Genomic DNA, 27,418 nt, shown 5'->3' on the forward strand with positions numbered 1-27,418 from the left:
TTGCTTCCGGAGTTCGATTCTAATGGCAATTCTTCATCTTATTGTTCTACTTTTCAATGCTTTTCTCTTTGTTGGTATTTCATTGGGTCTGCTAGAGTCATCAATTGCCACCAGTGCAGCAAAGATGGTCGTAAGAGGGGACCAAATAGATGATCGGCATGCTTTGTTGGAGTTGAAGAGACAAACTTATGATCCTGATCGACAACTAAGCTCTTGGAATGATTCCATTCATTACTGCAACTGGGTTGGGATCATTTGTGGAAGTCGCCATCAGCAGCGAGTCATCAGTTTGGATTTACAAGGGAAGGGATTGGGAGGTAATCTTTCTCCTTCTGTTGGAAACCTCACTTTTCTTCGTTACCTCAACATCAAAAATAATAGTTTCAGTGGCAAAATCCCCCAAGAGATTGGAAATCTCATTCGACTTAGAAATCTTACCTTTAACAACAATTCTTTTGAAGGAGAAATTCCTGCCAACTTGGCCAACTGTACATCTCTCAGAAATATTTTTCTCTCCCATAATAATCTTGTTGGGAAGATTCCAGTTGAACTATCTCTTTCTCTGTCAAAGCTGGAGTTTCTTTCTATTAATCATAATGGGTTGACGGGAAAAATACCGGATTCTTTTGGAAACATTTCCTCCCTTAAAACTATTAGTTTGATTGAAAATGAATTACAAGGTAGCATTCCAGAATCCTTTGGTCAACTAACAAACTTAGAACGTCTAGCATTTGCTGCAAACAACCTATCTGGTACACTCCCTGTCTCATTGTATAATCTCTCCTCATCTCTCAAAGCAATTTCTCTTGCATTGAACCAACTCCACGGGAGCCTTAGACAAGACATTGGCATCGTTCTTCCAAAACTTGAGCTTCTAGCAGTTGGAACGAACCATTTTTCAGGGAGCATTCCGAGTTCCATATCTAATTTTTCAAAACTAGAAATAATTGATCTCGGTTCAAACAATTTTGTTGGACCTATCCCTAAGAACTTAGGAAACCTTCAAAACCTTCGATGGTTCAGTATTGAAGAAAATTACTGTGCAGCTGGGGAAGATGGTGATTTAAACTTTTTGAATACTCTGGTCAACTGTACAAATTTAAAGGTGCTGGAACTCGAACAAAATGGTTTTAGGGGTCCCATTCCCAACTTCAAAGCCAACCTCTCAACACAACTCTCAATACTTTATCTGGGACAAAATCAAATATCTGGAACCATTCCTAGTGAAATTGAGAATCTCATCAACTTAACCGCATTGGAATTGGGTTGGAATTTTCTTGAAGGTATTATTCCAATCAGTTTAGGTAAACTTCCAAAGCTTCAAAGATTAACCTTGGCTGGAAATATGCTTTCAGGACAGCTACATCCCTCTATAGGCAATCTCACTGCTTTGTACAGGCTCAACTTAGGAGCCAACAACTTGAACGGAAGCATCCCTTCCGACATTGGAAATTGTCAAAAGTTACAATACCTAACCCTTTCAAGTAATCATTTCCAAGGCCCAATTCCTACGCAACTCTTCCACATTTCATCCTTATCAATCATCCTCGATTTATCTTCTAATTTCCTTGTTGGTTCTTTACCAATTGAAATTGGAAGCTTGAAGAGTCTTACAACAATAGACATATCCAAAAACAAATTGTCTAAAAAAATCCCTTCCTCCATTGGTGATTGTAATAGTTTGGAACATCTTTATATGGGGAGTAATTTCTTTGAAGGAACCATTCCTCAATCTTTGGCACTTTTGAAGGGGCTTTCAGATTTAGATCTCTCACATAATAACTTATCAGGGCAAATCCCAAGAGATCTACAAAATCTTTTAGCATTGCAAGGTTTGAATTTATCATTCAATAATCTTGAGGGAGAGATACCTACAAAAGGAGTCTTTGGAAATGGAAGTGCAATTCTTGTGAATGGAAATGATAAGCTTTGTGGGGGAATTGTTGAATTGCATCTACCTGCATGCATAAATAGTGGATCCATGAAAGGAGGAAAGCCTAATGTTTTCAAGATAGCTTTTTCAACAATCGGTGTGGTTCTTGGTTTTCTTTTGATATCTTCATTTCTTGTATCCTATTGGACAAGAAGATCAAGAGGTAACCCTCCTTCTGCACCAATAATGAGTGGACCTTTCTTACATCTTTCTTACAAAGAACTCTTCCAAGCTACTAGAGGATTTTCGTCAGCAAGTTTTATAGGTTCTGGTGGTTTTGGTTATGTATACAAAGGAATTATCAACCCAGCTGAAACCATTGTTGCTGTCAAGGTGCTCAACCTTCAAAATCCAAGAGCTCACAAGAGTTTTATGGCTGAATGTGAAGCACTAAAAAACATTCGGCATCGAAATCTAGTCAAGATTTTAGATTCTTGTTCTAGTCTTGATTCAAAAGGTGAAGCTTTCAAAGCACTTGTTTTTGAGTTCATGCCGAACGGGAGTTTGGATGATTGGCTGCATAGTCACTCAAGGAACCTAAGCCTTCTCCAAAGATTAGACATTGCACTTGATGTTGCTTCTGCATTGGATTACCTCCATCATCATTGTTATGTGACAATTGTTCATTGTGATTTGAAGCCAAGCAATATCCTACTTGATAATGATATGGTTGCACATGTTGGTGATTTTGGATTGGCAAGGCTACTTTTAAAATCCGATGAAGAGAATTCATCCCAGGATCAAATTAGTACAATTGGAATAAAAGGATCAATCGGCTATATTGCTCCAGGTAACAATAAACTTTACTATTTTATTAGTACTTAACAGTCAGTATTTCATTTTATTACAGATCTAATAGTCCATGACCCGGATGTGAATATTGATTTTTGAATGAATTATACTATGAACTCATTTGAGCTTTGTATTTATTTGGAACAAATTTGGGATGATTCTTTCAAAATTATCAGGAGAAACATGGTTCCCAAAGTGAAAATTGACCATGTTATTTGATACTTTTGGATAGTGTTTTCACAATCTTTATATTTCAAACTATACTTCTTCTATTATATGAAACAAAAAATATATCAAAATCTAGAAGTACTATTATACTAACAAAGAGAAAAGCTTCAAATTTTCAGAATATGGCATGGGTGGAAGTCCTACCATAGAAGGGGATGTCTTTAGTTTTGGGATCCTTTTGCTGGAGATGCTCACAAGAAGAAGGCCTACAGATGAGATGTTTTGTCATGACTTCAATCTCCACAACTTTGCCAAGGCTGCTTTACCTGTACATGTCATGAACATTCTGGATTCAACTCTTCTACCCAGGGAGAGGCGAAGTGAAAATGTTGAAATGGATTCCATGAACCGAACTGAAGATCCTTGTCTTAAGATAGATGAATTGCAAGGCTGCATAATTTCAATAATTGAAGTTGCTCTCCAATGCTCCATGGAATCACCAAAAGAACGTCCAAGCATGGAAGATGTTGCGAAGAGACTACATGTGATCAAAGAGAAATTTTTTTGAAACATGAACCAAGTAATATTACGCAACAATGCTTGATTAGAAGGTACAACCTACCTTTAGTATACATCTTCAAAATACACATTTGACTTTATAACACATTTTGATGCCCCAAAAAAAACACTAATTTTATTTGTTCTTTTATTACTTTTTTTTTTTTTTTCTTTTCTTTTTTTCTCTTTTTGGTTTTTGCTCTAATATGTGTTTTAAACCCATTATCTATTCCAAGCATGCGTGTCAAGTAAAGTCTAAGGCATCTAAAGCTTCAGTTGAATTATTTGTAGGAGTAAAGGGAAAATTCAAGGCCAGCTTTAAGATTGGAAGGTAGAGTTCTTCACTAACATCAAAATTGATCAAGCAGCTGGTGGAGTCTGAGGTGGTTACCCATTTTGTTTGTGTCAAGGAAAGGACTTCTACAAAGGCACTCACTGTAGCCTATTCCAGAATTTTCTAAAGCTGTAATTTGTTTCTAGAAGGTCATTTACGTGACCCTAATTCTTATTGTGTCTTATGTACTGTAAAAATCCTTTCTTGAATAATTTTCTCTCTTCAATCTACCTAGATCTTAAACAAGAGTGTGAGATACAAACAATTTGGTATTATATGATTATGAACAATCAATATCCAATAGTTTTTAGAGGCCAGTTCCTCCAAAGAAAACAAGGTATTTTATTTTTTTTTCTTCTTTTCCGTTATCCCTGCTAGTATTTAGATATGAGCATTAGTAATACTTCTCTTGTTTCTTATTTTCGAAATAATTTATACCCATAAAAGAATAGGAAGCAAAAGAAATTTTAACATGTATTCACTAGAAAACCTACCATAGTTAATGGATCCTTTAGAGTAGAGTACCTCAAACTTGCAGGAAAAACCAAAGGAAATTTGGATGGGTGCAAAGCATTTCAGAACTCTAAACACACGCAAGAGCCTGAAAGTCCAGCAGCGTCGTGAAGAATATTGAATCGCAACAACTTTGATAGGAGATGCAGACATCAACCTTAACAGGATTTAGTGGGGGAGACCCATTGAACAGTACCACATTGCTCTGGAATTACCATCTTTGGAGGTCAGATGGCACTCTTCTCTGTAAAACCCTTTCAACAAGCTTGCTTTCAATCATAGGATTCAAGTTTAGATCATTAGACACCAAGACAATGAAGAAGATTAGAGAAAGAGAAAAAGAGAAAGGAAGAATCATGTTTTTAAGTGTGCTCTGTCCAATTTCAATCAAGTCCTTCATCGGATGATCATCCGATGTTCGATCGACCTCCTGATCTTTAAATCCAACGGTGGTATTGTGCATTTGAGCTCTCGAAATAAATGTGATTTATACGCCACATAGACAAATGAATTTCTTGGTTGAGTTAGATTAAAAACTTAGAGTTTGTTTAAATTAGTGACAGGAATCATATCCCATTTAATCTAGGAAATCACTCTATAAAAGGGGAGCAAACTCCAGCCATAAGGGACACTTTTGGAAGGGTGGGGATGAATTTCATAGAGAAGTTGCTGGAGACATTCAGACTAGCATCCGAGCGGTATTAAGCGAGCTACTGCCCATATTGGAGTTTTTCTTCCTTTAGAGTGATGTTTTCTTATCATTCTTCTTCTTCTTCTCTCATGATGTTCTAAACTTCCATTGCTGAAGTGTAGATGGATCCTTAGATGAATTAATTTATTGATTTCTCTCTTTCATGCAATACAATCATATACTCTTCGCTTTCTTCAATGTTGTTCTTAATGTCTGAATGCTTAGTCGACATTCATGAATTTTGTGGTATGTTTTCACACATTTAACAATGGAGAATGCATGTTAGACCTAAGGTTGAAGAATGATAACTTATATCTAACTTGTAACAAGTTAGATGTTTATTCGTCATTGTTTAGGGATTCTGTGTTTCATGCAATGCATTGAATTGATCTTGTTAGGGATATTTTTGGCAAACCACCCAAAACCCTAGCCACTACTTCCTCTCAAGCTTATGCAGTTAGGGTTGCATTGAAGACATTCACAGTTGATCAAAATCCTGCTACTACACTCAAGGTGGTCTTTACAAATTGTACTCACAAGGAATCTAACCGATCCAAAGAAGAGTTTGAAGAATACTACAATTTCTATAAAACCCTAGTTAATATTTTATATAATCTCAAACACTTATCTTCATGTAAATCCAAACTCTACAAGCACTATAACTTAGGGAATCCACATGGTGACAATTACAAGAGTCTTAGAATACTCATGAACAAGGACTCTAACTCTATATAAGAAGTCATGTACACAACTCAATTACATAGTGGAAAATATCTCAAACTCTCCTGTGGACGTAGATTGCATTCAACCGAACCACATAAACCCTGGTCTCTCAACTCAATTACATAGTGGAAAATATCTCAAACTCTCCCGTGGACGTAGGTTGCCACACACCACACACACACACACACACACACACACACACTCTCTCTCTCTCTCTCTCTCTCTCTCTCTCTCTCTCTCTCTCTCTCTCTCTCTCTCTCTCTCTCTCTCTCTCTCTCTCTCTCTCTCTCTCTCTCTCTCTCTCTCTCTCTCTCTCTCTCTCTCTCTCTCTCTCTCTCTCTCTCTCTCTCTCTCTCTCTCTCTCTCTCTCTCTCTCTCTCTCTCTCTCTCTCTCTCTCTCTCTCTCTCTCTCTCTCTCTCTCTCTCTCTCTCTCTCTCTCTCTCTCTCTCTCTCTCTCTCTCTCTCTCTCTCTCTCTCTCTCTCTCTCTCTCTCTCTCTCTCTCTCTCTCTCTCTCTCTCTCTCTCTCTCTCTCTCTCTCTCTCTCTCTCTCTCTCTCTCTCTCTCTCTCTCTCTCTCTCTCTCTCTCTCTCTCTCTCTCTCTCTCTCTCTCTCTCTCTCTCTCTCTCTCTCTCTCTCTCTCTCTCTCTCTCTCTCGCGCCGCCCGTCTCTCCTTTGCTTCCCTCCCTCTCTTTTCCCCTCCCCCGTCCAAGTTCTTTCTTCCCCCGCTTTGCTTCCCCCCCATCTTTTTCCCCTCTCTCGCCAACCAATCTATCTTCCCCCTGCTTTGCTTCCCTCCCTTAACAATCTATTGTCCATTAAGCTCACAGACAACACTACTTACTATGGAGATTGCAACTTGTTCCTCTCTTGAAAACTTATCAATTTTTTTTTTTGGGTGAAGATTTCTACACAGGCACTCACCGTAGCCTAGCCCAAAATCTTGCTCCATATATAATTTGTTTCTAGAAGACCCTTCAGGTGATCTTTGATCCTTATTCTATCCTATACACTATATATCCTTTCTTTAAAGATTTTCTTTTTTCTACTTACCTAGATCTTGAATTGAGTTAAGGTACAAACAATTTAGTATCAGAGTAAACTTCTAACTAAATATGCTATTAGTTGAAAAAAGGAAATTAAAAAATCATAAGGTTATTTTTATCATAAAAATGACCATAAGTCCTTAGTTGAATTTTTTGGATGCAATAGGTGAGGCAAATGGAAAATGTCGTTTCATTGGTTTAAAAATTGCTTACATCAAACTCAAGGGATCCAATTAATGAAAATTACCCAAAAAATTTAGAACATGTTTGAAAACCCACCAAGTATTTATACTTCGAGAAACATCGAAAACAGTTTTGAATAATTCTAGAAGTAGAAACACTTTTACGCATTTGGTGAAACTTGTTTCTGGAAGTAGAAAAAATATCCCTAGGCGTTTGAATCTCTCATGGGGCTTCTGCAACTCTAATTCCAGATCTGACTCCAACTCCAACTTTCATCTTCCTCCAGCCACAAAAGAAAGAGCGCCATCAGAATTGAAAGGATTTTTGCAGGTTGTTATGTTCAGAGTATCAAATTCCATGAATACCCTAAAAGCCAACCCATGCCTAAAGTTTTCTTCAAGAAAAAAACACAACAAAGAGTTGTTACGTCGAAAGTGTTTTTCAAATCATAGCAAAATTGAACTGATGAAAGAATTTTATCGAATGGCTTATGGTGGTATGATCACCAAAGACTAGATTTCGTGGGTATCAAACGGGTCAATATATACGCAATGTTATTTGTGATAGTAAGAAAAAAAAATTCAAGTGGACCATAAAGAGATTGGCCCAATAACCATTTGAAAGAAACCCAGTGACCTAAGAAAGGCCCAGTCCAGATGAAGTAGAATGGGCTTGGATTCAGCAAAGCCGGCAGAAAGCCTAACCCATTCTACTAACAGTAGGGTCTCTAAAATTATTATATGGACTACTTGTTGCCTAAAGAAGAATAGGGAATTGGGTTCAGCCATTTAGTGGGCACTGCCTTTTGGAAGTCTGTGGATTTGGGCCAGCTTTTGCAGCTTCCACATAAAGGACAGTTTTGCTAAAGACCACTTCTCTGAACTAACTGCATGTACAATCAATTAACCTTGCTTCATCCAATTAAAGTTTCCAAAATCAAAATCAGAAACTGCTCTTTCGGTGCAAACCCAATCAGAAAGAATCAGTGTTGGATCAACTCAATGGTTGTGAAGAGATTGAAAGGTTGCTTTGATTGAGATACCCATGGTTTCAGAATCAACGGCCCAAAAGGAGCATCTGAGTCAATTTTTACGGCAGCTTTAAGCCCATTTTGGGCCCACTTCAAAGACTTCTCTTTTCAGGTGGTTTCAGGAGCCCTAGAAGATGATCTAAGGGAGCTATTGAAGCTACACTATAGGAAGCCATGAAAAGAAAAGAAATATACAAATAATAGAAGTCATGATAATTTTTTTTTTTTTTTTTTTAGGTAAGAGAAGTCATGATAATATAATGATTAAGTAGGACATCTCAATCACTGAATAGGACAGTCAAACAGCTTACATAAAGGCTGAAAATTGGATGGGTCGTGTGCCAAGGCCCATATAACCGGCCATTTATGATAGGCCCATGAGAGTTATATAGCTACATTAATGGATAAAGTTCGTGACCCATTGTGGTCCATAAGATGGGAATAAATGGTTTCAAATCTCATGATTTCCAGTTTAATAGAAGTAAATGCATGTATTACAAAAAAAAAGAAGTAAATGCATGCTTGTCTGGTCCAAATGGTTAATTATATGGATAAGGGCATAAAGCCATGAAACTGACCCGAAGCCTCCCTTGTTGTTGTTGAAACCATACAACCCGGGACCCACCTTCTCACATAGATCGGTTGTTATGATCAATTAGACCGGCTGGCAGAACCACCCGGGTCACCTGAAATCGATTTAATTTGACACCAGATTCGCAAATACTATTGGGTTTGTATGGTGGACCTGTTTGGTCAAACCCAATATTGGACTCAAAGTTGAGCTGGGTCAGGTTGGCCCACCCATCCTTTTAAGCACCTTAAACCCAATAATCCGACCGATCTATCAGTACTAGATGATAGACCGGCTGGTTTGATCAAATATGTTGACTAGTAGTCTTTGTAATTAACCATGCACCCTCACACAGTTACTACCCAGAAAAAGAACCAGCTAGTTTTAGTAGGAGAAAGAGAGAGAGTATCTTCCCTTACGAAGTTACAGAAAGGTTGGAGAAATCAAAATTTGGGTATGCCTTCATGAATCGGATTGGAAGATCAAAGAAGATTGTAAAACAGCTTTTGTCTAGCGGGCAAATCCAATCTTTAATATCTGAGAAAAAGAATTGCCAAAACGATGATTTGAATGAGTAGTTATTACGTTAAAAGCTATAGATAAAAGAAAAAGAAGGGGATAGAAAGAGTTAAAGGGAATCCTCAAATCAACCCGGGTCTTCTCTTCAACTTCACGACTTGCTCTTTTACAAACCAACCTGTTAAAGTCTCTCTCTCTCTCTGTCTGGATCATGAAGTGTGATTAACGTACCATAAATTGAAAACAAAACATGGAAGAGTAGGGTTGGTGTGGGAAGGAGGTATGGGCTTGAATGGAACGATTGTCTAAGAATCTGTAAAAGAGAAAGCGAAAGATGACTCAAAGACAAGGTACTTTGAATCCTTTTATATGTGATGATGATGTTCATAAGAAAAGGATTCACAACTGCTACAATAGAAGAGAGGAGAAGCCAGTGAAGAAAAAATAAGAGATCAAATGGCACCTATTGGTTTACCTCCTGGTTTCAGGTTCCACCCAACAGATGAAGAGCTCGTGAATTATTATCTTAAGAGGAAAGTCCATGGCCTCAAGATGGAGCTTGACATTATTCCTGAAATCGATCTCTACAAATGTGAGCCTTGGGAGTTAGCAGGTTTTCTCCTCTCTTTATGTCTACCCACCTATTGTTTTGGTGTTTCTTCTATAACTATATGCTGATATCAATCCAAATGAGACGTGAGCTTTTCTGTAGACTAGGTTCTCTACATTGGAGGACAAACCACGTAAAACTTTGTTTGTCTTTCTATTCTTGTTCTTATTGTTTTTTCACTGGGTCAAAGGGTGAGTTGGGTGAGCTTCAACAGAGATCTTGCAACCCATGGTGTTACATGTTTCATTTCTATGAACTTACCATCTGTTCTTCCATTCAAGATATTGGAAGATCCATACATGCATATTATAAGCTGATGAGTTTTGAGTTGTTTTAAGTTTTTTAGTTCATTTTCTGATGATTCTTTTTCTTCTGACATCGTAGATAAGTCATTCTTACCCAGTCAAGATCCTGAGTGGTATTTTTTCGGATCCCGGGATCGAAAATATCCCAATGGGTCGAGGACAAACCGAGCAACTCGAGCCGGATACTGGAAGTCAACAGGGAAGGATCGAAAGGTTACTTATCAGAACCGAGCCATTGGAATGAAAAAGACATTAGTCTACTACAGAGGCCGAGCTCCTCAAGGAATCAGAACAGATTGGGTCATGCATGAATATCGCCTAGATGACAAAGAATGCGAGGACGCCATGGGAATTCAGGTTGTTCACATATCAGAATCCTGATCACAATGTGGAAACAATTAAGTGAGCTTGACCAACTGTTTGATCTTGATAATGCAAGCTAGGACCACATGTACAGGTTGTTTGAGTTGCTAGATTGGCAATTCTAGCAATGAATGAGGTATTAATGATCCATTAAACCTCAGAGCTATCAAATCAAGATCAAATGGTTGTTCAAGGTCTCTTATGCGAAGGTTCAGCTTATGCACTCAACCTTCCTAGTGAATTATAATGTTTCATTATTTGTAACATTGACAGTTTGCAGTTTAAAATGTGCAGAGGAAGTAGCTAGCCAATATGACAGATGCCAACCTTGGCCCTTTGGTTTTTTGAAAATTCAAAATTAGAGCTTAAGCAACTTCCTTTGCTTACTTTAGACTGGACCCACCATGACAGGGCAAAGAATGAAGTCTTATACTAGTCGATAGACCATAGTTTTAGCTTGAGGCTGAGATATCGAAGTAGTCTCTCAGTAAAAATTGTTGGAGCTAGCAAGGTTGCATAGGAAATTTGTCCTTTTAAACTCTGCTTGTGCAGAAGGTTCTGCACTAAATTCGCCCTTTTTATACTTTAATAGACATAGTAACACCTAGAAGGACCCATTGTCACTATTGCAGTAATTTTCTGAGTTTCTAAAAGAAGTAGAGGTCAAAACTACTTTGAACCCAATCCACTGTAGAGAGACCTCCCAAATTCCAAGCCTTTGGCATATTCAAAGCTACCCACCAGTACATATCCTTCTACTTCGGCTTCTTTTCTTGACATAAGCACAAAAGGCAAGATTAGATCAATGCTGCTGAATTGGTGCCATGGACTAAGGTAAAGACTAAAGAGGCTCTTTACATGTTGGCTCCACTAATCAACCAGAGAGTGGTGGTAGCTAACTTTGATGCTGTAAATTTGTCATCATTGGTAAAGAGAGTCTTTACATGTTAACAGGTACCAAATCTCAGAGAGAGAGAAAGATAGGAAATGCAAGCTTTAACACTGGTAAATAGGTGTGAATTAGACACCATGTATGGTAAAGAGACCCTTTACATGTTAACAGCAACAGCAAAAGAAGGGTGGCAGGAGAAGAAAATGAACGTGGCATGGATTAGCCATGACTTGCATGGAAAGTTAGTTTTAGTCCTTCTCTTTTCTTTTGCTCCTTTATTCTAGACTTGAATTGACCAATCACTCAGAGATATTCTTTACTTCTTGTACTCCTACAAATCAGTTCAAAGAACTGAACTTGACTTCACTTTGGCTATTCTAATGAGACAAAAGCATCATCCACCCATCACACCTGCCTAACTCTTATGCTAATTATTATATATTAAGTTTTAAAGAATGCCAACCAATCAAACTTAGACACCCTTAAAGCAGAATCCACCCTTTCCTTTCAATGTTGTCGGCAGCTTTTTCCTTTCTTCCCAAAATACCCTTCTAATCATTCCATCAAACACTTCATGAAAGTATTCAAAATCTAGCTCTCCTGACCTTCCAATTTCCCTAATTCTGGCATGTCTTTTGCTCTCTCAGAACCCAGGTCCCATATCTTTTTAAACCATAAACAATAAATTATATGTGACTACTGAAGTCTATCTATGTATGAATAGGGTTCCCTTGGATTGCTTTTTGCTTCTGATTTACTCTGGTCTTTCTTTGCAGGACACTTATGCATTATGTAGGGTTTTCAAGAAGAATGGTATATGCAACGAAATTGAAGAACAAGGGAGAAGTAATTTCTCACGGGCTGAGAGTTCTCAAGGGAGAATTAATGAATATGAAACTATGTCACCAGATATGCCTGTTGGATCATCACCATGCAACGAAGATGAAGATAAAGATGATGCATGGATGCAGTTCATCACAGAAGATGCATGGTGTTCTTCTAATTCTTATATAGGTAGTGAAGATGCATCATACATTGGATACTCAAATTGAAGCTTTCTTTTTATAATTGAATGAATTTCCTCTATGAGGGTTGTGACTTGCAGTTTTATGGCAAGTCATTAATATAATATGGTTTTATGGGTTTGAAATTTTTTTTGTTATATTAGGGTTGTTTGGGTGTATCTTTTGAAATATTAATGAAGTAAGAAATTCCACACTTTCTCTAAGCTCTTGTCAAAAGCACTGACAAGACCATGTCACCAATCCTCTCCCTCTCCACACCCCAAGAAAAAGTGAGGAAAAAAAAGTAGGATGTTAATAAAATTTCTGTCAAAACCCTAGCTGATGAAACATATGAAATTCAAATTTCTTTGATTCTCTAATTCTGCTTGATCCTTTAAAAACATTGTCCCCACAAAAATTGTTCTAATAAAATCAATAAAAGCTAAAAGGACGTAAGACGTGTGTGCTTTTTACGTTAGCAAAACAAAATAAATCTCACTCCTAGTGTCAAAATCCGTTCCATTCATCTCATCTCACAATCAACATCACATATGTATATCCCGTGATCGATGATTCATTAGTCAAAAATTATACCACTTTAAATTTCAAAACTTTATAAAACATTTTTCCAAAGTGAAATTTCTACTAGATTTGTCTCAATCAATTAGATTCTCCCAATCAAGGAAGAGGATTCTATATTGGGGATCTCTTTTGTAGTCATTTATTTGCATTGAGCCACTCATCAAAGGTGTCCAAAGTGCAAAGAAAGTTGGTTCAAATACTTCTGCATCATGCTTTTGTTTCCTCCAGCTGAGAGCTTTACTTTAAGTAGGGTTTCCTCTATATTGAGTTTGTGAATACCATGGGTGAGGAAAAATATTAAATAAAAAAAAAAGAATAAGGGCCCAACCGGGTTCGAACCGGTGACCTCTTGATCTGCAGTCAAATGCTCTACCACTGAGCTATGGACCCAATTGATATTTTCTTTTCCAAACTTACATATATCAACGAAAAGTAAAGGCTTTGAAAGGAAAATTTCTGTGAGGAGGTTAAAGTAAAACTGAGTGGAATTTACTCAGTTTTTCACCTGATAATTCAGAACAAACTGAAACAATAGTTAAATGATGTAGGAGAGGCTGGTAACAACGAACTTCCACAGGAGAACTGCAAATGCTAGTGTTGATTACCTCAAACATTTGGAAACATCTTTGGACTAGTTCAACAAATATTTTCTTGTGAGCATGCATTTATGAAATCCTCCTGTTACAAAGCTAATTAATTCCAACAAATGCTAAAAGCTTGTTAGCATGTATAAACTACCCCATTTATGGTACACTTTGTAGAGGGTTAAATTACAAGTTAACAGTCAAGGCATCATATGATGTAACCACAATTAGCATACACAACCAAAGCAATGGTAAGTAATAGCCATTTGGTGTTTGGCAGCACAGTAAAAATGCTTCCTTCTCTAGGATTAGCAAACCAAATGTTATTCATCATCTTATCACTCCATTTAACTCTTCTTACTTTTCTCCTTGTGTTAACTGGTGAAGAGCATTGCTTCTCTCTTATCTCCATAATGGCTTTTCCATCAGAAGAGAACTCATCTGTCAGTACCATGTTCTCTGAATTCTCTCCCAGATAAACACAGGAAGTAAGCAGAAGTGCAAGTGTGTGGACACCAGCATTGGTTGTATCGTTAACTAGGCTCCAACCATTCTTCTTCATTGAGCTCCTTATTTCCCCAAATTTGTCTCTTGCAAATGCCTTGAACTTACTAAAGAAGGTGTCATCTTGAGGTCTTGCTGATGCTTCCACTTTCATCAGGGGGAAGTTATATGTCATTAATGGATTCAGATGGACCTGAACAGTCTTTGAGGGCTCAATCTGGTGGAAGAATGTCTCTGCTGCTCCGCGACTTGAAATGAACTTTCCATGGCTAACTTCAACTTTCTCATAGACTTCAAAAGTTGGGTTATTGGAAAAATTGGTTAAGTCATCATCATCTTGAGAGAAAATTGGGTTGTTGCTGATAAACTGCAAATCACCCGTCTCACTATCATTGAAGTTGTTGAAGTCCTCGAACTTGTCAGTCTCAATGTTTTCATCTGAAAAAATTAATTCTATCAGTTAACGGAAATGAAGTAGTAAGATGGATAAACAAGAGAATGAATAAGAAAGGAGTAAGACAGATGGTAAAATACAAACCCTTGATCACCACCTCCTCTCTTTGGAAAGTTGAGACATTCTCTATGGGTACACTCTTGTGTTCTTCCATGATTCTCTGTGTCAATGCACAAAATAGATAGAAGAAATTAAAAAAGAACCTATTAAGAATCAATCCATGCCTTGCATTATATGTTAATATGTTATAATATTTAAAGTATTCAATAAAATTCCAATTTTGCATGCCTTGAATTATGTTAGTTCTTTCCTTGGTTTGTGCTCAATAATTTGTCTGCTCTTTTTGTTTTTCGAGTGGATGAACAAAGTATACTCAATGAGTCCCAAGAATTATTTCCTTAAAAAAATTTGAAGGAAAGAAAAGAACATAAAAGATAGAAGAGAAATGGAAAATGAAAAAAAAGCTGAAAACTCCATAAAATTTAATGGTGCATCCCTACTAAGGCAATTCTATTCATTTCAAAGCCTTAGATGGAAGCACAAATACAATTTGAATGGATCATGATACAAGAAGCTGAAAAGCAGTGTTCTCTAAAAATAGGACTTGCAAAATTATGGGCAACTCCATAGATTCTTGAGTTCTTGGAGTTGGAGACATTTATATATAGCTCCTCCATTTTCCCTAGGAAAGAAACATTGTCTGTTTTCTTGATTTCCCTTCTACACTATTTAAAAGTGTCTCACTGTATACAGTAAAGGAATTAAACATTGCATCATACCTTATCTAGATCTTTGCTGGGCATTCCCATCCCTCGCAAGTTCTCTTCTACCCTTTCAGTCTTGAACCCTTCCTCCAAATCCCCAATGTCTATAAACCTTGACTGACCTACTCCCCATGATTTCTCAGTATTTCTTGAGGAACCCATGTCATAAAGTTGACAAATCTGTGGTTTTTCTTCCATTCTTTCTATTTCAGCTAGGGAAGAAAAGTCATCCAAACTAGTATAGTTTCCTGGCCATGTGACTTGAAAGTTAGATTCACTTAGGAGCTCTTGAGAGGCACAAGCAACTGAAAGAATTTCCTGCAATATGTCAGTCTCATTTGAGTTGTTACCGAAGGAACCCGAATGAGGCAGCTTCAAGTCATTGTTTTCAACTTGAGGGAAGTCATCCACTGCCAATGCAGGCAAGGAGAGTCGATGTTGCAATCTAGCACATTCTAGTGCAATGTCAACCTCCAAAAAAAATGGACATAAAAACATTTAGAATATTTGGAAAAATATAGTACAAATTGACCAGGAAAAGATTACAGATTCTTCAGTGTTGTGATATAATTTTACCTTAGATGGAAGACAGGAAATACTGCCATGGCTCTGGAAAGCTGGGGTTGGAAAGCTAAATGCATCTTCTACCAAGTATTGCATCCATTTCCCATCTGTTGGGTCAATGTTTCCTTGAGATGAAGATCCTTGAATGGTGTCTGGTGAGCATGTATCTGATGGAAAAGGATAACAAGAACTGTCTAGATCATCACCTCTTCCCTCAGGAGACAGCTCTAGGGCAGATGATTGATCATTAGGTGTCATTTGGTAACTGTTAACATATTGGATACCATAATGTTCTGCTATCTTAGGGCCTGGAGCTGTCTTCTTAAATATACGACATAACGCATAAGCATCCTGATCGAAAGAACATCAATAAGATATCAGTTGGTGCAGTGTGTTCGTGGAAAAAAGGACTAGAATTAGAAGAATCCACATTTGAGACGAGTCATGTCATACAAGTATGACTGAAATAAGATGAGCTTTTAAGGTTTTTTCTTTCAACTTGTTGAGGTTCTCCCAGGGAGAGGATATGAACCCTAATGAGAGAAACAAAATTCTAAGTTATGGCAATAAGACATAGTACTGTAGCACGTTGCAGTTGATAAACACATTGCCATCTAGTTGCTTCTAAATGCGATTGCTAACAAATGCCATTGAATGAAAGAAAATAAAAAAAAACTAGGGTTAACAGTAATTTAAGGGAGAAAATAGAAGAAATCATGAACCTGCAAGCCTGTGGCATTTTCGCATTCTCTCTCATCAAGCCTATACTCATGCATGATCCAATCAGTTCGAGCACCATGAGGTGCCCTTCCCCTGTAATATACTAGGGTCTTCTTCATGCCAACCGCACGCATCTGAGAGTTTACCTTCCTGTCCTTCCCTGTTGCTTTCCAATAACCAGATTGAGTTGCTCGATTAGTCCTAGACCCATTTGGGTACTTCCGATCTCGTGGGCTAAAGAAGTACCATTCAAGATCTTTGCTTGGTAAAAATGATTTCTCTGCAAAAATTCACATCATCAAGCTTAGTTTCTAAATTCATTAAAGTAGCTTATTAAAACTGAACTAATTGCAGCAACTGGTGCTGATAATAATCTAACATGATATGAGAAGTACGCTAAAGGAACCAACAGAGAAGTCTTTGGATATATGGTGCATGAAAAAGCGAGTTAACTCATCTGAGTTGCTTTTGGATGATGGGTGTCAATGGCCCATAAAAAGGCCGACCAGCAATTCTTCAATTACTGGTTACTTTCAAAAGTTCTAAAGAAAAACTTGCAGAGATCACTGCGTAATAGAGCTTATGATCTTTAAAAATTGTTAAACAAGAAAGCAACAGGTTGCGTGGAATTCATATCACTTGAAGACCATGCAATCCTTTTATACCTTTCACTTTGTTTTTGTTTTCTTTTTTAATTACTACTGTCTTTCTTGCATCTTTGATTTTCCACGGACCCACCTAATTTTGTGTGCATCTATGAAAGAAAAGTAGAAGAAAATTTTATAATTGTCAAAAGAATATTTATGGGTGAAAACATTAAACATAAGCCAAGTTTTCTAATCCAGTAGATTAAACATGACCTAATCGATCTATATAGTTTCAGAAACCAAAAATAATTAATTTTTTCTTTAACGAAAAGGCAAAGCAAGGAGCTATCTAATGAAAGTTATGATGCATTTGCAGGGTTCTTTTTATTTTATTTTTTTTCTTCTTCTTCCATTAAAATCTTGTTCTAACAAACTTTGGTTACAGCAAGATTGTTCCTAGCTGAATCAAATGTAGATAACTAAAGAACTGAAACCAAAATGAAATGGTTATGAAGATGAAGCTATGGTGATTGATGATGAAGATGATACCTGGTAAATCCCAAGGCTCACACTTGTAGAGATCAACTTCGGGAATGATCTCGAGCTCAATCTTACGGCCATTAATCTTTCTTTTGAGATAGTAAGCGACGAGTTCCTCGTCAGTAGGGTGGAATCGGAAACCAGGAGGAAGACTTACTGGTGACATTTTCTTTTGGACCAATTCTTCTGATCTTTCAATTAAACTTGAAAAAACAAAATGGTAGACCAGCCTCGAATCCAAAAAACAAAGAGACCAGCCTTTTGAAGTCACTAACTGTACACTAAGGTTAAGTTACAAAACCTGAAACAACAATCCATCACAAACCCAGTTAGAAAAACACAATAGAGAGATGATAATCAAGAAAACACATGAATAAAATGCTAACAATGGAAAGAAGGAGACCCATGACTTCTAAACAAAGAGAGAGAGAGAGAGAGAGAGATTGGAAGATGAACTAAGAGAACCCATCAATAGAATGCTAACTACAGAACAAGGGAGACAAGAAACATCCATGAATTCTGTCTAGAGAGAGAGAGAGAGAGAGAGAAAGACCTTCAAAGGAAAAGGTTCAACTGTTGATAGGAAGATTGCAGAAGCTGAGGGAATTGGATTAGAAGACTGGTTGAGGTTTTAATAAGAAAAAGCAAGGTAGGTTTGCCACCTCCCCTCCCGCCCCAACTTTAACTCTCTCTCTCTCTCTCCCCCTCTTTGTTTTTTAATTTCTATTTCCAGGTTTTGATGCTCCTTATCGTTCCCTTTAAGCTCTCTCTCTCTCTCTCTCTCTCTCTCTCTCTCTCTATCTATCTCTATCTGTCTCTATCTGATCCTTAGCTTGGCTTCTTGGATTAGAAGCACCATGTCTTCAGATGTAATTTGAGGGATAGCCGTCCTTCAGTGACAAGACTAGTCAAAATCCGATATGGCAAAAGTAGTTAAACACTTAAACCCAAACAAAGAATTTCGGCGGCGTTGTGAGGAGGAAATGTCGTTTTCACACGCTAAATCTAATACCAACTTTCCTTTTCAATTCATCGCCGATTTCTTGGTTTTCTTTGCATTACGTCATCATTACGTCCCATCGTCATTGGATAATGATAGAATTAGGGTTAATGAAGAAGATTCTTTTCTTAAAAAGCAAAAGAGAGACAAAGTATTAGATACCTCTCTCCTCCTTAGGGGAGCTCCTTCCATCAGCGTCTAATGACACATAGAATTTAGTCATCTTGAATTTTTTAATTCAATAGTTAAAATAAATCCAGTGAGTGTTCTTGAATTTGTATGTTTTACGTGGCTAAATTCTAAAACTCGTTAAGAAATTTCCTCCAAGGAAGGGGTGCCACAATCATCCGTTCTTTGTTTGCGTATTAAATTCCAACTCAAGACAGTTTGGTGTGTTATAAACATTATTAGTTCCATGTACGTCATGAGCAATTACCATATTAGGATTGACGACACACTGATCCTATGAGGGTGCAAAAGTCATTTTATATAGCTTAAATCAAATGGCATTCTTTTCCCCTAAACCTAATTATTATTAGTTACTATGTATCAAACTGGGAGTCGTTTTGAATGTGTCAATTTCGAATCTTGAGACGTGTACCTAACAATCAAATTGCTAATATCATCTTGGAAATTAGGGTTGTTTAACACTATACTTTTATAAGTAAATTATTTGTCTCTGTCACTCCAATGATTTGATATGGACCCTATTATATACTTTCGACTTAATTATAAACAAAACACCAATTATTAGAACAAAGCATTTAAGCGAAACAAAATGCCTTCCTCTTTTGACAAGGAAAAGATAACCACTAAGATGGATAGATAAATGTCGATTTCAAAGTTAGATAAGACTCCTGTAAGGTACTAAGAAGGTGTTAACCATCCAACCCTACCAGTTGGTGGCTAGTCTTTCTAGATTATTAAATATTCTATTGATGTATCCCGGGGTGTAGATCATTCAAAATGTGTGATTAGTTCAAGTTTATGTGTTAAAGAAGCATTCACCTCCTCCCATGGATATGTTATCGATCACTAGCCAAATAATAACAATGATTGAATTGGGTTTTGTTAAAGGATTACTCTAGACCATACATTTCTATCCAATGGTCTTATTTTTCACTTTGTTCTTCCATTTGAAAATTAAAAAATGAACTATCAACAAATTCCTCATTATCTATTTGAGACATGTAAAAATGTATGACAGTAAAATTTTAAATTGGGTCGGCTATACTTCTAGCTTTTCAATCAGTTTTGTTTAAGGTCATGTTAGATCCATGGCCTAAGCTATGTATATAATTTTTCACCACTCCTCTTAAGGTTATCTTAGGTATGTTCCTAGCTCTTTTAGTTCTTTTAATCTGGATTATATCATTTCTTCATACAATGACAATTATAAGAGTAAATTTTTCTATATAAAAAAATATATAATGTTTACTTATATAGCACAAATAAAAGGACCGACAAGATCAACATTCCACCTTTCTTGCAGGGTTGAAGCGACCATCTTGCTTGTTTTACATTGGACACAAGAGTCTAACCACACCTTCAACAAAGGAACAAATGAACAAAGGTAAGTTTGATGTTTCTTCCTTTTAGATTTTAGGTAAGCCTGGTGTCGTTGGCAAGTGGTGAATTTTAGAAAGACTTTAATGTGTGGACCTATGGTATAATTACATACTAATCATTTAAAAAGGACCTAAATGTATTTCTATCAGTCAAAAAACTTTTGTTAGTTGATTAGGTTCTAATTAATCAGTCAAAGAACTTTTTGTTAGTTGATCAAGTTCTAATTAATTAATTAATTTATAATTAGAGCCACCTCCCATTCTGAGCTCACTAAATCAAGCACCATCGATCAAGAAGTTAAAGTCTGTACCACCATGATTATGTACAGCTTTATATATATCACATTTATACAGAAATCTAAGTTAAATTATGGGTAAAGAAGGGGGATTAGAGAAGGAAAACCTTAATTAACTTCCAATAAAGCATGTTTAGGAGGTTAACACTGGTCAATAAATAGCTTTCCGTCTCTTGCCCTTATTAAGCGGATGAGACAAAATAAATATTTCTTCTTGAAAGAAGAGACAATCTGAGATCCCCACATGAAAGGATATCTATCATACCAAATTAACTGACATAACTGTTCCCACCTCGATGCTAGATTTCATCACATGGCTCAGAATTCAAGATGAATCAGAATGATTATTATAACTGTTTGGTTGGAACTTGGAACTTGGAACTTGGAAGCCTTTGTGTCCATCAAGGAAGCCAAAAGGTTTAAGTTGAGATTATTTAAAAATAAAATAAAGAGTTAGATCCCAACACACCGGTAGAGAATTGTGCTCTTTTCACATCTTTGTTGTCACCTATTTAAAAGTAAAGTTATCTTTTAAACATAAGGTGGAGGGTATGAGAGGAGCAAAATCTTCTATCCATCGGTCGAAAGGATCCAGACTGAAAGGTTTTCCTCCCCAACAGTATGCCCGTGATAAATTAGGGTTCGGTATCTGCGAGGCTAGAAAAATAAAACTATCTCCATATCTTTCCATCACAAATTCAAGAGAATGATCACTTCGGACAATGATTATGGAGCAGAGAGCACCTAAATATGTCATGGAGGGATTTGAGAGCACAGTGTAATCTGATATAGATTCGCATGTAATGTACCACTTAGATTATCATTAATAGATCTCATTTTAGAATATTTAATTATCCACTAGATTGTCTAGTCATCAGTCATCATAGGTGGATCTGCTTCTGACATAATAGTGACCATGCAAAGAGATCTCCGTAAGTTCAAGCTTCTGTTCCTCCACACCTTCTCCACCTCCTTACCATCTTATAAGTCGATAAATCCTTAATCTTTATGACTGCGTTGATACTAAACCCAAAAAGAAAAAATCATCACAGGTTAGACTGGTTGGCCATTTGACGGTCTAAGCCAGTTCAGCGTAGATAAATATAAGTGAACGACTGTGTAAATAAATCCAATAGATTTAATCTGAACCGTTTATAATGCACGATTCAGATTTAATTGTACCAAATTTAATGGTAAGAATGTTAAGACCGTTGTAGTCAAGCAATTTACAAGACCATTCAACCACCATATTTCCGTATTGTATTATTTAAAAATGGATTAGCCACCTTTAGTGAGCCGGCTGGTCTACATGACATCCAGCTCAGATGTAGGAGTAGCTATTAAATTTGTATAAGAAAGCGAAAAGCGAAGAAATCCTGGATCGGCGAGGAATTGAAAGGCTACGGAATTGAACTTTCCATGATGTGGGACCAGCCTTTTGACACATGGCGACGTTATAATACGTGGCAGAGGATCACTTGTAGTGGTCCCCAAATTCTTTCCGAAGGGTTGCGGAATTGTTCTCTGGCCCCACCACACTTTTCCTTTTGATCAATCCATCTTTAGCTACCTTTCCCCTTTAACGAGTTATGCTTACCAACCAATCAGAAAAATAAGAATTTAAAAAGAAAAAAAAATTAAAAGTTTATTAAATAAATAAATTATTCATAAAATACTTTTTCGTTTTTTTTTTTTTTTTTTTTTTTTTTGAAAATACTATTACTTTTATGTGGAATCATTTGGGCATTTTATGAGTTGTTGTACGTCTCTAGATCATAATGTCTTACTTTTAACCCCCAAAAAATGTCTTACTTAATTGTTCGGTCCATTGTAAATGAATCGAGTAGCTTCAATCAAACATTGAAGAACTCGGATTCAAAATATTCACGGGGATGAAATGATAGAACAACCCTAAAACCATTTCACCTGATGTTCTGGTTTTACCATACTTGTTGAAAGGATTTTATATTTTTTTTGATTTTGATATGTGATGTTTGAAGCAAGCCTTGCTATTTATTAGCATTAGCTTGTTTAGGGTTCTTGGTGTGAAGAGGATAATCCAATGCTCTAGTCAGTGCTTGTAAAATGGGGGAAGGAGTAATAAAGCACTTTCCTACTTAAAATAAAAAAATATAAAGGTGGTCTTACATAAGGGAAGCTTACAGTGAGTGCCAGAAGTATTTGGGCCTTTTCTTTGCATCAATTAAATGGACTATGGACCGAAAGGGACATCCCAAAACCTAACTTTTGGGCTATGTACTCATGGTGTGTACATGTATTATGTATATGCGAAAGAACAGCTCCAAGCCTTAGTATCTAATGGTCATATGGATCTACAAAAAAAAATAATACAAATTAAAGAAACTAGGTAGACACCTAATACTATCTTTGGCAAATTGATTGCCACATGTATGAATTTGGAATCTAAAGTTAAAATTTTTACAAACAAAATGTCATTTCCCTTTTCCCAGTTTAAATCACCTTCTTGTTAGGAGAGAACAATGTATCCCCGACACTCTTCAACCACACAACAATCATATGACCCATCTCTAAATATTAACAAAATGAATTAAAGATGGGTCTTACCCTAGTTGTGTGGTTGAGAAATGTCAGGTGAACACATTGTTTTTTATCCAGACTCCACAACAAAGTTGTATTTGGCATCTTTCCTTAGAGGAAAATTTTTAATTAGTGGCCAACAAACTATAGCATTCATCCACTTATAATATTCTAATCCAAGGGCATTCATTGGACTTTCTTTCTACTAAACTTATGTTGAAGCTAAGGGTGTCAATCGGAGTACAATACGGTTTCGATATTTGCAAAAACGGTTTGGTACGTTTCCAGTATTAAATTTGTGCTGAAAAATAATTTAAACACGGTATCTAGTGTGGTACAATTTTCAACATACAAAATAGGACCAACCGTTGCGCCAACACCCATCCTTTTTCAACATACAAAATAGGACCAAAAATAAAAAAAAAAAAAAATTAAAGCTAAATAAGGTGAAACGGTGTCCAACCCGATATACCAAGCCCAATCAGGATTGATAGATGCGGGCTTGGGCTGGGCTGAGTCCAGCAACATTGGGCTTGTGTTGAAATTTTCGAAACCCAGAGTTAGGTGGGCCTGGACTGGGGCAAAGAATACCAAGGTTGGGCTTGGATTTGGAGAACTCGGCCCAACCCGGCTCAGTTTCACCCTACTCTTCAATCTTCATCTTCATTTGATGTTCGTGTATGGTAGTGTGCGGGTCCTGCTGCCAAGGTTTAAAGTATTGGTATCGTGTAGCGTATCGGTAAGGTGATTTTAAGAGACGTATCGTCCTATATCGAATATTGTATCATTCTGACTAATGTATTTTAGTGTAATTTAATGGAGGAACGTATTGATATGTATCGTATCGATTGAGTCAAATATGGATACTTATCGGCTAGTATCGTATGGTATCGTGGCATACTTTAAACCTTGCCTGCTGCTGCTCTGTAGAGTTTCTGCAAATCGAAGACTGAAACGAGATATGCTTCTACGAAGTGGAGCTCAAGACCTATCATCTTCTTCTTACACCATTTCCATTGCCTCCACTTTCTCCGTTAACCCTAACCAGACCCACATCGTTTTCTCTCCTCCCATGCGCACTGCCATCTTCAATTCCATTAGGGCTCTTCGTTCCATCGCCTTCTCCCACTCTCTACGAACCCTCTTCCCCGTTTCCTCTCCCCTAACTGTTTCACCCGTCAGCCGAAATTTTAATGGCCATTTCCGATTGAACTCTTCTTCGACTTCATCGGTTCAGCAATTGCTGAGTGAAGATGAGAGGGTTAGAGTCGAGGAAAGCTGGGAGTTCGGTACTGAGAGTGAAAAAGAGGTTTTTTATTTTGATTTTAGTGTTGCGTCGGCGGGTAACGATTTGAGGCATCTGAAATCGCCTTCGTTTGAAGTGAAGGAGCTGGATGAGCTTCCGGAACAGTGGAGGAGATCGAGGTTGGCGTGGCTGTGTAAGGAATTGCCGTCACATAAACCGGCGACTCTGATTCGGATGCTGAATGGGCAGCGGAAGTGGATGACTCAGGAAGATGCTACATATGTTGCTGTTCATTGTATGAGGATTCGTGAGAATGATGCCAGCTTCAGGGTGAGTGGGTGGGTGTGTTTACTTTAAAAATGTTGCATTCAAGGTGCTTGTTTTTTGGCCTAACTGAATGGTCATCACCAGACGAGAAGTATGAAGGGTTAACAATCTTTTGAAGTAGTCTAGAGACAAAGTATTCAATAATTGCTACCAATTTCTGGCAGCGCCCAGACATGGTCTCTTCTGGGTAGTGGCCAAAATGTTATAACAGTGTCCTGTTATTTATTGCTTAGTGCTTCTGACTAAAACCATATCCATATGCAAGCAATGATATGCATGATGTGCATGTACATTATGACAAATTGCTTGCTTGAAAGCATGTCAAACTTTCAGAAGATAAAGGTGTGCTGCCTGCACAACTGATATTGCTAATCTAACTTCCTTATCTTTCCTCTTAATGTGATTGCCTTGTAAAACACAGTTCTATTGTCACTCTTCCTCATAACAGATGACTTGTATACTTTCAGGTGTACAAATGGATGATCCAACAACGTTGGTTTCGATTTGATTTTGAACTAGCTAGTAGACTAGCAGATTTCTTGGGCAAAGAGCGAAAATTCTCAAAGTGTCGGGAGATATTTAATGACATAATCAATCAGGGTAAGATTCCTTGTGAGTCTACATTCCATATTCTGACTGTTGCGTATCTCAGTGCACCTGTTCAAGGTTGTCTGGAGGAAGCATGTGGCATATACAACCGCATGATTCAGTTTGGAGGCTACCAACCTCGCCTCAGTTTACACAATTCTCTTTTTAAAGCTCTCACTAGTACACCTGGTGGTTCATCAAAATGTTATCTGAAGCAGGCAGAATTCATTTTTCATAATTTGGTATCATCGGGACTGGAGATACACAAGGACATTTATGTCAGTCTGATACGGCTCCACAGTTATCAGGATAACATAGATAGAGGAAGGATAATAGAACTGAGGAAAGAAATGCAGGAGGCAGGAATCAAAGAGGGAACCGATGTTCTTCTGTCCCTATTGAGAGCATACTCTAAAGAAGGAGACACGGAGGAAGCAGAAAGAACATGGCTTGAATTCCTCAAGTCTGGATTTAATCTCCCTTCTCAGGCTTTTGTTTATCGAATGGAAGTCTATTCAAAAGTCGGAGAACCTATGAAATCATTGGAGATATTCAGAGGGATGCAGGAGCATTTGGGGTCTGCCAGTGCTGTGGCATATCACAAGATCATAGAGGTAATGTGTAAAGCCCATGAAATAACAGCTGCAGAAATCCTAATGAATGAGTTCCGAGATAGTGGTCTAAAGCCCCTTCTGCCATCCTTTACTGATATGATGGGTATGTATTTCGACTTGAGCTTGCATGAAAAAGTGGAGTCAATTTTCATCCAGTACCTTGAGAACTGCCATCCCAATCGAACTATTTATAATATATTCTTGGATTCATTGGTAAAAATTGGTAATTTTGACAAGGCTGAGGAGATCTTCAACCAAATGCTTAGTGATGGGATGCTTGGTGTCAACACTCGGGCATGCAATGCCATCTTAAGGTTGTATCTCTGTTCTGGAGAGTATGTGAAGGCAGAAAAGATTTATGACCTGATGTGTCAAAAGAAATATGACATTGAGTCTCCACTAATGGAAAAAGTTGATTACATTTTGAGTTTAAAGAGAAAGGTGGTTAGGAAGCCAACAAGTCGAAAACTTAGCAAAGAACAAAGGGAGATCTTGGTTGGCTTGCTTTTGGGTGGTTTGCAGATTGAATCAGATGTAGAAAGGAAGAATCATGCACTCCATTTTGATTTTGGAGAAAATTCTGATGTACATCTAAAAAGACACTTATTTGATCTCTACCGTGAGTGGTTACATTTCCCTGCCGAGTCAAATGATGAGAGTGATGACATACCATATCGATTCTCCACAATTGCACATAGTTATTTCTCCTTTTATGCAGACCAATTCTGGCCAAAAGGACGGCCCGCGATTCCAAAGCTCATTCATCGTTGGCTGTCACCCTGTGTTCTAGCATACTGGTATATGTATGGAGGCCTCAGATCACCCACAGGGGATATTGTACTGAAACTAAAGGGTGGCAGTGAGGAGGGTGTTAAAAGAATTGTGAAGGCATTAAAAGAAAAATCATTGGAGTGCAGGGTTAAGAAGAAGGGGAAAGTGTTTTGGATTGGTTTCCAGGGAAGCAATTCTGTCTGGTTCTGGAAACTTACAGAACCTTACATTCTGGATGGCTTAAAAGATCTTCAAGCAGATGGTCACTGCTTGGACAGTAAAATGGCCGAAGATCAAAGTATCAGCTTTGATTCTGACTCTGATTCAGATGACAGGGTTTCCAACTACAACAGTGAATGATCTTCAGTACAGCCATTAGTACATAGATGTTAACACAAATGTACAGTGTTTATACTTAGTTGCTAATGCTTGAAACAGAAATTGCAAATCTCAGTTCCACAGATCTTTCTTGCCCAGCTGACCTTTTCAGTGGCAGTTTTTGGCAGACATCAAAAATCACTAAAAGTTTCTCCATGGTTAAAGATTTTTCAAGATTTGCTGAATTAGTCTGATTCTATAATGGTTTGGTAGTGTTATATCCTTCACGCTTTTTCAGTTTGACAACTGCAAGGAGTTTTGTTGTTTATTGGTGATTATTGTTATTATCATACCATTTACAGTACGGAAATTAAATCTTATGTTGCTGCACTCCTACTCAGAAACGTGAATATTCAGTTTATTGAAACTCCCAAGTCTCAACCCTGAAGGTTGGGTAGCAGTTCTTCCTTTTCTCCAACAACCCAAACCCCTTGACAAGCTACAGCATTTGTTTTTATGAGCTGACTAATAACTCAGTTACTGAAAAAGAGAGTTAACACATTGTCACGGTAAGATAAATCCGCGGCATTGGGGGGTT

The 27,418-nt window shown here is 37.4% G+C and overlaps 4 protein-coding genes and 1 non-coding gene across 6 annotated transcripts; 3 read left to right on the forward strand and 2 right to left on the reverse strand.

The window, feature by feature from the left end:
- On the forward strand, positions 1-4,034 carry LOC149000845 (receptor kinase-like protein Xa21). The gene is made up of 3 exons (XM_089141076.1): positions 1-2,723; positions 3,073-3,504; positions 3,743-4,034. Exons 1-2 carry the CDS (start codon positions 23-25, stop codon positions 3,459-3,461), a joined length of 3,090 nt encoding a protein of 1,029 aa, XP_088997202.1. The 5' UTR covers positions 1-22; the 3' UTR covers positions 3,462-3,504; positions 3,743-4,034.
- Positions 4,035-9,502: 5,468 nt separating this feature from the next.
- LOC149000846 (NAC domain-containing protein 54-like) lies at positions 9,503-12,439 on the forward strand. 2 transcript variants are annotated; one of them, XM_089140873.1, is made up of 3 exons: positions 9,503-9,673; positions 10,055-10,332; positions 12,007-12,439. In XM_089140873.1, the coding sequence occupies exons 1-3, from the start codon at positions 9,517-9,519 to the stop codon at positions 12,280-12,282; spliced, it is 711 nt and encodes a 236-aa protein (XP_088996999.1). In that variant the 5' UTR covers positions 9,503-9,516; the 3' UTR covers positions 12,283-12,439. The 2 variants fall into 2 exon arrangements, with proteins under 2 accessions (XP_088996999.1, XP_088997000.1); XM_089140874.1 differs by having other exon boundaries at positions 9,503-9,652.
- A 695-nt stretch (positions 12,440-13,134) lies between these two features.
- On the reverse strand, positions 13,135-13,206 carry TRNAC-GCA (transfer RNA cysteine (anticodon GCA)). The gene has a single exon. It is a non-coding gene; the product is annotated as a tRNA-Cys (tRNA).
- Positions 13,207-13,448: 242 nt separating this feature from the next.
- LOC149000848 (NAC domain-containing protein 54-like) lies at positions 13,449-18,169 on the reverse strand. The gene is made up of 7 exons (XM_089141038.1): positions 18,087-18,169; positions 17,543-17,834; positions 16,409-16,686; positions 15,699-16,037; positions 15,138-15,593; positions 14,443-14,518; positions 13,449-14,342 (listed from the first exon to the last, which is right to left on the reverse strand). The coding sequence occupies exons 2-7, from the start codon at positions 17,697-17,699 to the stop codon at positions 13,609-13,611; spliced, it is 2,040 nt and encodes a 679-aa protein (XP_088997164.1). The 5' UTR covers positions 17,700-17,834; positions 18,087-18,169; the 3' UTR covers positions 13,449-13,608.
- Positions 18,170-23,850: 5,681 nt separating this feature from the next.
- LOC149000849 (pentatricopeptide repeat-containing protein At2g15820, chloroplastic-like) lies at positions 23,851-27,204 on the forward strand. Its single transcript, XM_089139661.1, is given in 3 exon segments — positions 23,851-24,532; positions 24,997-26,855; positions 26,857-27,204. Coding segments are annotated over 3 exon segments (2,499 nt in total). The 5' UTR covers positions 23,851-23,917; the 3' UTR covers positions 26,882-27,204.
- The last annotated feature ends 214 nt before the right edge of the window (positions 27,205-27,418 follow it).

This window comes from Hakea prostrata, chromosome 11 (assembly GCF_041222555.1).
Source record: "Hakea prostrata isolate BN-2017 chromosome 11, UWA_Hpros_2, whole genome shotgun sequence".
Classification (NCBI taxonomy): domain Eukaryota; kingdom Viridiplantae; phylum Streptophyta; class Magnoliopsida; order Proteales; family Proteaceae; genus Hakea; species Hakea prostrata.

Coding starts and splice junctions, on each gene's coding strand:
- LOC149000845 (XM_089141076.1), top strand. CDS start 23: ATGGCAATTCTTCATCTTATTGTTCTACTTTTCAATGCTTTTCTCTTT. Junction 2,724..3,072: donor AATCGGCTATATTGCTCCAG/GTAACAATAAAC, acceptor TCAAATTTTCAG/AATATGGCATGGGTGGAAGT.
- LOC149000846 (XM_089140873.1), top strand. CDS start 9,517: ATGGCACCTATTGGTTTACCTCCTGGTTTCAGGTTCCACCCAACAGAT. Junction 9,674..10,054: donor TGAGCCTTGGGAGTTAGCAG/GTTTTCTCCTCT, acceptor CTGACATCGTAG/ATAAGTCATTCTTACCCAGT. Junction 10,333..12,006: donor AGGACGCCATGGGAATTCAG/GTTGTTCACATA, acceptor CTTTCTTTGCAG/GACACTTATGCATTATGTAG.
- LOC149000848 (XM_089141038.1), bottom strand. CDS start 17,699: ATGTCACCAGTAAGTCTTCCTCCTGGTTTCCGATTCCACCCTACTGAC. Junction 14,519..15,137: donor CCAGCAAAGATCTAGATAAG/GTATGATGCAAT, acceptor GCATTGACACAG/AGAATCATGGAAGAACACAA. Junction 14,343..14,442: donor AGAGGAGGTGGTGATCAAGG/GTTTGTATTTTA, acceptor TAATTTTTTCAG/ATGAAAACATTGAGACTGAC.